A 12389-nucleotide genomic window follows, 5' to 3' on the forward strand; every position below is an offset into this window, starting at 1 on the left:
ACGCCATTCAATGGTGAAACAAACCGAGCACGTAAGAGTACGATGTAATTAAACACGATAAGGTTCGTCTTGAATCGCAGCGATTGGTTGCAGCTATGCGATGAAAAGGTTTTACACAGACTACGTTGTGATAATAGGCGACGCGACAAATTACCTTTAGAAGTCTAGAACTATCAGTTTTCTACTTGTCTATTTTTGATAATGTTGTCAAATAGAGCAAAAGAAGCAATAGCATACTTTTTGCTGTTGAAAAGAAAAAGAAGATACCGTAAATGGTGGATTCATACTATAAGGCAAAGATGAGAGAAATTTGGAGAATATCACAGACGTTGTAGAGCATGAAACAATTTCCCTATACGCTACTTTTATTATTTCCACATGAATAAAGAATAAGTCAAAGCTCTGCATTCTTTAATAAAATATAAAACAAGGAAGGATGATACAAATTATAGGAGAAGTATATCAACAAAAGAATTTCTAGCTGTGACATTAAAGTAAGATTTTGAATTAATATAATATATTTACATTTATTTCTTGAAGAAGTAGAAATCTTAATTTTTAATAAATAATTTAGTAAAAATTAAAAAACACATAAATAGAAAAATAGAAAACATATAAGCATTTAAAGTCAGGAATATCTTTATTAGAACTATAAAAATAATTTTTCTATAATTTCAATGGCTTTAGTTTATGTTCATATAACTACTTAATGATTGATTTGATACTTATGGAAGTAACATTGATAGAGGGATATTTGCTAACTGTTTATTAGAAAAATAATGCTTGCAAAATAGTAGTTATTAAAGTTAAACCAACATAAAAACATTCACACTTGTTTATGTTGGTGTAATGTTAAGTAATAAGGATTACCAGCATAAGAAACACATATAATATTTTATTTTACCTATTATTCAATTATCGCGTTTGCCGTATGATAATTTTATGTCAGACTAAAAAAAGGTGATGTAAAAGTTTTTTACTTATTATTTTGGTCATATGCTAAAAATTAAATCATTAAATTTAAATGGTTATGGCAAATGAGATACTGGTGTACCACTGCACAAATTTATTATTGTTACACATTGCTTGATATATATTATAAATCAGCTGTATAAATTGGTGACTAATATTACTGACATAATTCTATATGAATCCTAGTATATTTATATTTTTATCGTGTCTCGGAGATTAAAAAAAAATGATAATTTAAAATTTTACAATTCAGTAATTAATTTTTTAATTTAGTTGTAAATAATATAAATATTAATAAAATTTTCATTTATATTATTTTCTAATTTATGAAATGATTTTATTATCCTTATCGTAAATATTACTGCTTAGGCCAAAACTTGCATATGTCATCTGAACGTCTGGATATACGCATAACCTAATCGCAACGTTCGATATACATTTTCTAAATTAAATTTTCAATAATTAATCATTTAAATATAAGTAATGCTTATATTTAGCAAAGCACGAATAGTAAGAAATGTTTTTTCATATGTGTTTTGCAGAAATATGGCGCAACAAAGTATTTTAAAACTTAATTCGGCAAATACGGAGTATGCATATTTTCGCTTCAACCAAAACGATGACCATTTCGAACTATCGTTCTTGTACAGTGACAGCACGCAGAATATCTTGCGACAATTTAATTTACAAAGGAATTCACAAGAAACTGTAGGAGTATTGCTTTCGAGAATCGGTAAAAATGTGGAAACGATGTTATGCAAAAAGAAAAAAAAAAAGAAAAATAAAACTACCGAAGGAGATACGGCAACAGAAGAACCGTTAAACGTGAAGCTTTTGGAAGAAGGAGTATCCGTTCCTGACGATAAGCTTTGTACTCAGATATTTAGAAGTAATTCTAATATAGAACTTCTTGTGACGAACAATAAATATCATGTAACCGTCAACGCTCCGTGGTTGACGACGATAACTTTACCGACGAGCATTCTATCAGGGTTTCCCTTGTACCCGGTTAAATTTGATGGCGTTTTTTTTATAAAAGAAAAATGCGAGTTTAAATGGTATTGTGGAATGTTAGTATCTAATCCAAAAGATATAAAATGGACAGAAGTTGGAAATGGCTTTGATTATTATCCGACTATGTCCGATATTGGAGCAAAGGTTAAGCTTATATGCATACCAAGTAATATTTTTTTTAATAAAATATATATTTTATATTCTTAAAATATTATAAATTTTATTTTTTAGAAAATGATACAATGACTGGACCTCAAATGGAAATTATATCAACTGCCAGCGTTGAAGCTGGACCTGGATTTTGCCCTTTTGAAAATCGGCACATGTTTACAAAAGAAAGGCTTTCCGGTGATTTGTAAGATTAATCGTAACTCGAGTTAACATAGTAATAAAAATATTATTATTTCATCGATGTATAATTTTAGAATACGAGTGGTATCTTACAACATATTGGCTGATCTATATTGTGATTCAGATTTTACGAGAACAGAATTGTTTCCTTATTGCCCACCGTATGCTTTAAATATTGATTATAGAAAACAATTATTTATTAAGGAGATTACAGGTAACATACTAATAATAAATACACCAATTTGATGTATATTTTATGATTTAAAACTGTTTCAGGATATAATGGTGATATTGTTTGCTTGCAAGAGGTGGACAGGAAGATATTCAATTATGATCTATTGCCTATTATGGCTTCAAAATCGTGCAATGGACTCTTTACTAGAAAAGGTGGTGAAGTGTCAGAAGGCTTAGCATGCTTCTACCGTAACGATAGATTCCAGTATAATAAAACTCAATTCAGTATCTTTACATTGTTACTTTTTTATTTCATATTTATTTTCAATTGTCAGGTTTATAGAAGAAAAATCTTGCACACTCGGCGAGATTATAAGTTCTCCACTATTCGAAGACATCTGGTCATCGATCAGAGGCAATGAAGCGTTTGTAGATAGAATGCAAGCGAGGACTACTGTCGCTCATGCAGTTGTATTAGAATCTTTGGACAATTCTAATGAAGTAGTTGTCGTTGGAAACACTCATTTATATTTCAAACCAGACGCGGATCATATTAGAGTAATGCAAGCAGGTGTCGCTATTCGGTGGCTTTGCAATATAATGGAAGAGCTAAAAACTAAAGTACAATTGTAGTTCTACATTAATTTCATACATAATTTTCCATTTTATTTATTTATTTATGTATATTTTTAGATTCCTGATAAGAGGATATCGCTAATTTTTTGCGGAGATTTTAATAGTGTACCTTCATGTGGCGTTTATAAATTATTTACTACCGGATATGTCCCTAGTAATTTCGTCGACTGGAGAAGTAGTTAGTATATTTATGTTTTAATCGTAATCACACAAAAAACAAATTTTAACATACTATCTTTTTTTAGATGCTATTGAAGCTGTGACAAATGTAGAATTGAAGCAGCCTTTACCTCTTGGTAGTGCTTGCGGAACTCCCACCTTTACCAACTTTACTATAGGCTTTGCAGACTGTCTCGATTATATATTTTACCATAAGGGATGCTTTGATGTATCTCAGGTAAATATACATACATTTTATTGTTTAACGTTTTTAAAATATGAATTAAATATGGTCATTTTCAATTTTAGGTTGTGCCGTTGCCTTCGATTGAAGAATTAGTACAACATTCTGCATTACCGAGCGTTGTTTTTCCATCAGATCATGTAGCATTAGTCGCTGATCTTAAATTCAAAAATAGTGATATGTGAAATACATGTAAATATATTAATGTGAAATATATAAATATATTAATTTAATATTTTTAATATTATTTTTTTAGAACTTCCAAATTTAACGAAGGGTGCGATTTAAGAGCAATATTTTAAGAGATATTTGCATTTATATAAATACTTTATTCCATAAAACGAATTGTTTGTACATTTACATAAGGTACATTTTCGGATTTTTTTCTTCGGAAATGATTCGTTGTAGAGAATTATTCATAAGGTGTTCACTGCTTTGACCAATGCTCGCTCGCACCTAATCCGTCCAAACACAAACAAATTTATCGTCAAGATCTACATGGCATAATTGGTTAGCTGTTAACTTAGATGAAATGAATGCGTTTCTTGGAGTAATTTTTAATATGGGATTGTGGCCTGCAAAATGTATGCAGGATTATTTTTCCACTCGTCATAACTGCAATTTTTTCGAGAAATTTTTAAAAGAGATTTTTTCAAATATTTTGGATTCTCCATGTTAATGCTGAAGAAACAGGTAATGATTTGCGGCATAGAATTGAGAAAGTCAATCCATATTTAAAATTACTGGATCAAAATTTCAAAAAATATTATGTTCCCGGTCCGAATATCGTAATAGACGAATAGGTTATAAAATTTAAGGGTAAAATAAGTTTTATTACTTATAATCCAAAAAACCTTTGAAATTGGGTATTCGTTTTTATGTACTCGCAGACTCTAAATGTTATTTATTTACCTTTTTTCCTTATTTTGGATTCATTACATCAGAAAATTTTAGTTATTCAAAATATTCTTTCACAACCAATATAGTTTTAGAATTATTTAATAATTTAAGACAATCATTACCGGGTGTAGAGGGACTTAACGTGTACACCGATAGGTACTACACTAATTTAGACCTTTCAAGAGAATTATATCCCTTGAAAAGTCATTCTACTGGGACTATTATGCCAAATAGAAAAAGGAATCCGGAGTTTATAAAAAAAGCAAAATTAAAAAAAGATGAAAGCACTTCTGGTAGAAATCAAGAGACAATGGTTTTAACGTGGATGGATAAAGGAGTTGTGACTATTCTAAGTAACACGATTTATTCGCGGAGGTTTGGCCGAAACAGTTGAAAAACCTGTAGCAATAATAGATTACACAAAAAACATGTGAGGAGTAGATACACAGATCAGTATGCCTCTTCATATTGTTTTCTCAGAAAAACATTAAAATGTTGGCGGAAATTAATTTTTTGGGGTTTGGAAGCAAGTGCGACTAATGCTTACATTTTATATAAAGAAGACATGATGAAGAAAAATAAAAAGCCAATGCAAAATATACAGTTCAGAAGACTACTTGTGGATCAATTAGCTGGATATTTTATAGGAGGTTCATCTCAAAAGAGAAAACGGTCAATAGACGACTTTGATCAGAAGCAGCGAATAGATGGAAAATTTCAGGAAATTATGATGTTAGACGATAAAAAACGCAAGGATTGTGTTGTATGTTCTGATAGAAGTGTTCCTGTAGGTCGAAAACAAACTATATTTGTAATACGTGTAATAGCAAGCCTGGACTTCATCCAGTGTTTAACGCGATATCATACAGTGAAAAAATTTAAGCAATAATAATATGTTGTAAAAACGAAATGACTTTTATCGCCTGAACTAATAAGCAAAACCTAAATTTATCTCAAAATTATGTAAATGAAAAGAAGGAAACACTTAGAATGTCATTTTATACCCGAGTTTAAATTTATTTATATATGGTGATTGGTATTTTTTGTTTGTTTTAATCTATATTAATATGTATTTACTATACTTATAAACGTATTTTAAGTGTAATACGTGCAATCGTATATGTACATTTTCTGGGTGTGTTATTTTTATAACGCGAAGAATTGATCGCTCGGGATTGTATTAAAAAAATTATAAAATTTGAATGTACTTTATAAGACGTTACACAGTTCTTTCTGTCTATACTAATAGAATTTGCGGACTTTAGAAAAATAAAAATTAATATTTGTCCATAATTATTTATTTTATTTATAATAAATCAACTTCCCACATTAAACGTAGTACCCTTTTTCCTGCCACTTGCTTTATTTTTGTATAAAAAATATGCTATTTAAGCATTATTAGCTCGAATATATAAAATTACAAACAAATATGTACAATACAGCTACTCATTAGAAGTTTGGTCTATTTTTAGTTAAGAAATATGAAAAATAATATAATACTAGGACGTATTTTAGTCTTTAAAAATATTTGTATATATTTATTTATGGTTTAAACATTTTTCGGTCCCATGAATATTTTAAAATGGATTGTCAGCCAATGGTACTTGAGATAAACTAAAAAAATTAAAATGTAATTTAGAAAAATGCAAGTATTTCTTCTGATTTCTTCATGTTTAGTATTAGTTTATTAATATGTATGCTCTACATATATAATTTAAAATTTTAATAAGAATTTAACATTATTAATTTTTCCCGAGTTGGCTACCTACCCAGTACAAAAACGATTACGAGTGCATAGGGTTAAAACGTTAAATTATGTGTTGATTTAAATGTTTGATTCAACCGTTTTAGATTTTTTGTTCAAGACACTATTTTATGTACATAGCGTAAAGATTATGTTTAATGAAATGCAAATTGTAGTGAAGTACTTATCAATAACAAAACTCGTTTTTAAGTATGAAATTTAAAAAAATCTATCTTAAGGGCAAGATCTTATTGAAAAAACGAATGATGCAGCAAAAATCTATTTTATGTATATTCATGTATTTATGTAGTAAAACGTTGTTGGCTACGTTTGCCGACGTTAGGGCCAAAATCAGAACAAATATTTATAACCAGTGGTTTCTGAGTGTGGCGTTGATATTCTTAACAAGTAGCAAAATATTCGTTTTAATTGAACTATAAAACGAATTTATTGCTATTTACTCAATATATTTTTTTTTTTTTAATATTTTGTTTTGTATTACGTAAATTTATGTTTTTATATTAAAAATATATATATATTTATGTATGTACAATTAAATATATTGTTATAAATGAATAAATAAATTTAATAATTTGTACACGCGTCTAAAAGGTTTTCACTCGTACGCCGTTTGTTTCTTTCGCATCTCGGCACTCGACTCGCCGCCTGTTTAGTGTTATCGCGTGGGCCGTGCGTGAGGTCGTGTCTTTCGCGTCGTCGCTGCTTTTCGTTTATTTATCTCCGATCGTAACAACAGGACGGCGCCGAGTGAACATAAAAGTGACGGATCGCGCGTTTTTCCGTACATGTGCGCGAGCGAAACGGGAAACAGGCGACGTCCGCTGCAGCGGCGGCGGCACATCAAACAGGTGGCGGTTTGCATGTGAGCGATGGGGGCGCCGGGAGCCTTGTGGCTGCTGGCGTTGGGGCTGACGGCCGCCGCCGCGTCTTCGAAGATGTCCGTCGAGCCCGTGGACACCCTGCCGCTTCACGACCGATGCGAACCCATCACCGTGCCCTTCTGCCAAGGCATCCAGTATAACTTCACCATGATGCCCAACCGCATCAACCACAACTCGCAGCGCGAGGCCGGAATCGAGCTGCAGCCTCTCGTAGTGCTGGTTAAAGTCGGCTGCTCCGGGGACCTCCAACTCTTCCTGTGCTCCGTCTACGTGCCGTTCTGCGACAAGGCCCTCGAGAACCCGATGCCTCCTTGTCGAGAGTTCTGCGAGTCGGTGCGCGACGACTGCGAAGAAACCATGACCAAATATAGCTACGTCTGGCCCGTCAACTTAGAGTGCTCCAACTTCCCGTCGATCTCTGAAGTGCACAAGATGTGTTTCTACAAAGACGAGTTCAAATCGGGCCGCAAACCGCCGGTGGTGTATCGTCCCGGGATCGGAGGAGCGGGAGGGACTCGAGTGGGTCCACCTCCAGGCGCCCCCGATCATGGGTTCGTGTGTCCGGCTCAACTGACGGTGCCCAAGAGCTTGGAATATGCACTTCGGGTCGGAGAGAAGGTGGAGCCGGACTGTGGCGCTCCGTGCGATTCTTCATTCTTCACCGAAAAGCAGAGGAGGTTCTCGAGAGGGTGGGTCGGAGCATGGGGAGCCGCCTGCGCCGTCAGCTGCCTGTTTACGGTGCTCACCTTCCTGATAGACCCGGAGCGGTTTCGTTACCCCGAGAGACCCATCATCTTCCTCTCTCTTTGCTACCTCCTCGTGGCAGCCGCCTATGCCGCCGGATGGGCGGCCGGCGACTCGGTCAGCTGCAGGGAGCCCTTCCCGCCGCCCGCGCAGATCGAGTCGCTGCAGATGGTGTCCACGGTGACACAGGGGACCAAGCACGAGATGTGCACGGTGCTCTTCATGGTGCTCTACTTCTTCGGTATGGCGTCCAGCATTTGGTGGGTGGTCTTGACGCTCACCTGGTTCCTGGCCGCCGGACTCAAATGGGGCCACGAAGCCATAGAAGCCAACTCGCAGTACTTCCATCTGGCCGCATGGGCCGTGCCTGCCATCAAAACCATTTCCATTTTAGCGATGGGTAAAGTCGAAGGTGAGTTCTCTTCGAATCGATATTGAATATTCTAAAATGTCCCGAATCGAACAGTATTAGCTATTAATTCATAAAATATAAGTTGACTAGTCACTAAAACAATACAACCATTATTTTGTTCTCCGCAACAAAATACAATAAAAATCAATAATCACTGAAAAAGTACTATCAACATATTTCCATCTTCCATGAAACAACTTGTGTGAAACAAAATGTGTTGTAAACCAAGTTTATTTTTTTACTGTACGTAAAAATTTAAATCATAAACTAATATTTTCCTAAGAAAATGCATTAGTGAATTTATTTGATATTTTATTCGTATAAAATTTTACTTACAATTAAAATTTAATACAGTTTTTACCTTAATTTTCTTGTTATAAATCCACGTTTTCGAGTTAGCAATTTTAGCTATATTTCATTGATAATTGATTTTTTTAATGATCTACCTATTTATGCTACTAAATATGTACGCACTTTCATTGAAGCAATTGCTGTTGTGAACAAAATGTTTTAAATTTCATTCCATTTCTAAATTTCTGATTTTTTCATGTGGCTAAAATTAGCGTAATTAAAGCGCTTATATAAATGTATACCTAAAATCCATAAATTCAAATACGATTCTATTTTCGTGTTATTTTTTTGTACCTATATATCGTACATTGCACTATTTTATGATTAAACCTCGAGGACTTGCCGTTGTCCTATATTTACCGAATCTGTTTGAATTTAGCATTTTAAATTTAATTCTGATTTACAATATTCATATGATTGCAAATACAGCAAATAACACTGAATAACACACGACGACACTGATAAGCGGTTCATTGCTATTTTTAACCGATGTTTAGGGAATAAACACACGCACGAGGATAAAAAATAAGTTTTAAAAATTTAAATTGGCCGCTTTCGTATCTGTTAGGGCCAAACGCAGATAATATGTATATAATCATTGCTTGATATGCGTGGCGCCGATATTCTTAACAAGTACCAAAAAAAGTTAAAATTCTTTCAATCAATAAAATTATTAATTTGTATATTTATTGACAGTTCACTTAAAATATTATAAGGGATAACTCAATTACCCGCGGATCATGGGTTACCGATCACTGATTTTGCTGGTTGTTGACATTAACTTGGTAGCATTATTCACCACAGTATCATTCATAAATTTGCGCCACATTTATTTCAGATAAATGCATGACATAGTTCATTAAACAAATTTAAATGCATATTCTTACGCCGTTTTTTTATCTGCCATTCCGACAGCTACTTAAAATATCTTAGTAAACGACGTCATGGTCATCAAAGTTTTGTATTATACTTCAAATATAAATTCAGCTGTATAAGTTTTATTAATTTATTATATATAGAAAATATTTTTGTAAATTGCCTATGTCGATAAAACTTCATATTTTTAACAAATATAATACTATAAATATACATAGTCTGTCTTATATGTTTTGCAACTGAAACGTTGTAGCAACAGTGTTTATTACACTCTTGGGGTTTTAACCACGCAGCTGAAGTCTTGAAATTTATTACCAAGAATTCAAAATCTTCGCTTCGCACAATCGCAAGAGACGCGTTAATTTCCTCCCATTTTTCAGACGCCATAAATAATTCCATAAAAAAATAAAATCCATCCAGCTTGGTCAGAAAGAGGCGCTCATCTCCGGGTGCGTTTCGTCGAGTGTGCTATAAAAATAAAGCCCATCTTGGTCGGCGTGTAGTATATTTGTGGACAGACAGAGCTTGAATCACTTTCCTAAAGAGATACAGCGGTTGTTAACCTTCTTTCGCGATAGGTTTACGACTGTCTTGAAGCGTTGTCGCGTAATAAAAATTTCCGTAACGTGCTTCACAATGCTGAAGTGAATGGCAGAAATTCGACGACGCCGAGAAGGATGAATGTGGCCCTTTCGATGCATCTGCGTTTCTCAAATTTCCATTGTAACGACTTAACACGTGATTGATGTATCCTCGATGTTGATAACTAAACATGCCAATGCATACAGCTGAAGAGCATCAATTTTAGAACGATTATCTATTTTTGATTCTTTGATCTTTTACCATATGCTGTATATTTCTTGGTTGATGGATGAACAGGTATTTTTTATTAAAATATCTGTATGGCTTAAATATATAGAAGATACTTTTGAAAATTTGAGTAATAAGTATTATCTAAAATCGTATTAGTAAAGGAATGTTATTTGCTATATATGTGAGCGTAAGATATTTAGCTGTCATCGGTTAACTAGGCATTATCGTATTTTACATTGATTTATATCGGAAAATTTGTTCCGTTTAACGAGCGTTTCGCGCTACTAGTACGATTCTGAAACGCATTATTTCAATACTTGGCTAAATACAATATTTTTAGTCTTTTGTCTTCACGGATTGCAGTAGCACGTAATCGGTAGTCAGCACGTCGCTGTTCAGCTCAACTTTCAACTGTTGAAAATAGCACAGTTGACCTAGAAATAGCAGCTAGAATGACATGTCAACTATGTCACGTCGCTACTGTTCATTGTTTGGAAGGAGTTATCGTGAGTCATACAGACACACGTATTTTCTGTTTTATAGTATAGATACTAGCACGATAAACTTAGTAGTAGGGATTACAATACCGATAGTACCAATAATATTTTTTTTTTTATATGTACATCTTATTTGTTGAAAACGATATCTCCATGACTTATTACTACGAAAACTACGATGCCCACATTACTTAAAAGCGAATAAAATGATACTTATTGTAGGGGATTAACCTAAGTAGTAATATCAAAGAGGACCGAAATATCGGCCCACTCTACCTAAGCGAAAAATCCCACCGGCAACTATTTCGGCACAAATTTTTAAAATTTAATTTAACATCTTCAATATTTTTGTATTTATTATTATTATAAAAAAACATTTGTTTTATATCAGGCAAATTTAACGGTACTTAGCAGTTTCCAGTAATTGTTATGAATAAAAAAATGACAGCGCCCTTTTTATGATAAGGATGGCTGGCAAAGTGAAAACAAAACCAGGTATTGCATACACAAAATTTTTTCTTTTATTTGTACATTTTTATCTCCATTCAGACATATTTAAAAATAGTCTTCTGAATATGCTTTACTAAACATTGGTGTTATATATTAGCAATAAGTAAGTCTCAATAATTATGTTTAAATAAAAAACATATTTGAATGTGTTTTCTAAAAAAAAAACTTACATTGTAAAATAATGCAATGTTATTTTTTTCTGCTACAAACTAAAGATATAATTAACATGTGATGACGGGTGTTTTTTTAAATGAAACTTGATTTATATTTTATTTTTTTAAATAAAAAAATATGAAAAATATTTTTTTTATTGTCGTAGCAACTACATATTTTCATTACCTCACATCATTGAGAGTATACAAAAAAGTTTCAAACCTTTTAAACACGTGTATAATATAATTTATTTAAAAATGCAAATCATTTTTTTTTTCAAAACAATTTTTTGCTTATGTTTAGTCAAATTGACTGAGACTAAAAGGGTTATACAGTATTTACGTATTTTTTATTCTATAACATTTACAATTCAAATTTAATTAATGTTACTTTTAACATGAGTAGAAATAAACAAGTATACGAGAGATAAATCTTTCGAAAATGAATATTATTGTGATATTCTAAAATTAATATTGAATGTGCAATATTTAAAATAATATGAATAAATCACAATCATTAATCAAATAAATCGGATTTTGAAAAAAATATGTCGCATTTTAAACAAACAGGTTTACAATTTTTTACGCACTCCTTTCTCATATGGTTCTTTCAGATAATCGTAACTGACAAAAATAATGAGTGATATATTTTATTGGAATAAATTTGTGAGTGGTGGGTGCTCTGGCCTCCAGTATAAAAATTTAAGAGGCATCCAGAAGCGGTAGATTTAATCTATGGCAACTATTATGCTATCGAAAACCGTATATAAAGAAACATTTTTACTGCGCGTGATTGTGCGATTGATCAAAACAAATGTAATAAAATACAATATATAAAAATATAGATGATGATATTTAAATAAACTATTGTTATGTATAGATATGTATCTTTGTGGCAAAATAGTGTAAAAATTTTAATGTTCTAATTATCATTAAAA

The 12389-nt window shown here is 32.5% G+C and overlaps 2 protein-coding genes across 4 annotated transcripts in view; both read left to right on the forward strand.

The window, feature by feature from the left end:
* Positions 1–1339: 1339 nt before the first annotated feature.
* Positions 1340–5743, forward strand: LOC148227530 (2',5'-phosphodiesterase 12). 2 transcript variants are annotated; one of them, XM_088202562.1, is made up of 10 exons: positions 1340–1398; positions 1515–2152; positions 2218–2341; positions 2412–2551; positions 2614–2776; positions 2847–3132; positions 3205–3325; positions 3393–3544; positions 3616–3742; positions 3807–5743. In XM_088202562.1, exons 2-9 carry the CDS (start codon positions 1519–1521, stop codon positions 3733–3735), a joined length of 1740 nt encoding a protein of 579 aa, XP_088058688.1. In that variant the 5' UTR covers positions 1340–1398; positions 1515–1518; the 3' UTR covers positions 3736–3742; positions 3807–5743. The 2 variants fall into 2 exon arrangements, with proteins under 2 accessions (XP_088058688.1, XP_088058687.1); XM_088202561.1 differs by having other exon boundaries at positions 1346–2152.
* Positions 5744–6866: 1123 nt separating this feature from the next.
* fz (frizzled class receptor) overlaps positions 6867–12389 on the forward strand; it is a 178469-nt gene continuing 172946 nt past the window's right edge. The window contains exons 1-2 of one of the 2 annotated variants that reach the window (XR_015812098.1): positions 6867–8305; positions 8738–9283. Coding sequence is in view for 1 of the 2 variants with exons in the window: in XM_088202851.1 (XP_088058977.1) it covers positions 7085–8252 (1168 nt within the window). In the remaining variant the exon portion in view is untranslated. The remainder of the gene's footprint in view (positions 8306–8737; positions 9284–12389) is intronic. The other variant, XM_088202851.1, reaches the window with a different exon arrangement.

This window comes from Plectrocnemia conspersa, unplaced genomic scaffold (genome assembly GCF_051122295.1).
Source record: "Plectrocnemia conspersa isolate PC_06_02 unplaced genomic scaffold, ASM5112229v1 ptg000013l, whole genome shotgun sequence".
In the NCBI taxonomy this organism is placed as follows: Eukaryota; Metazoa; Arthropoda; class Insecta; order Trichoptera; family Polycentropodidae; genus Plectrocnemia; species Plectrocnemia conspersa.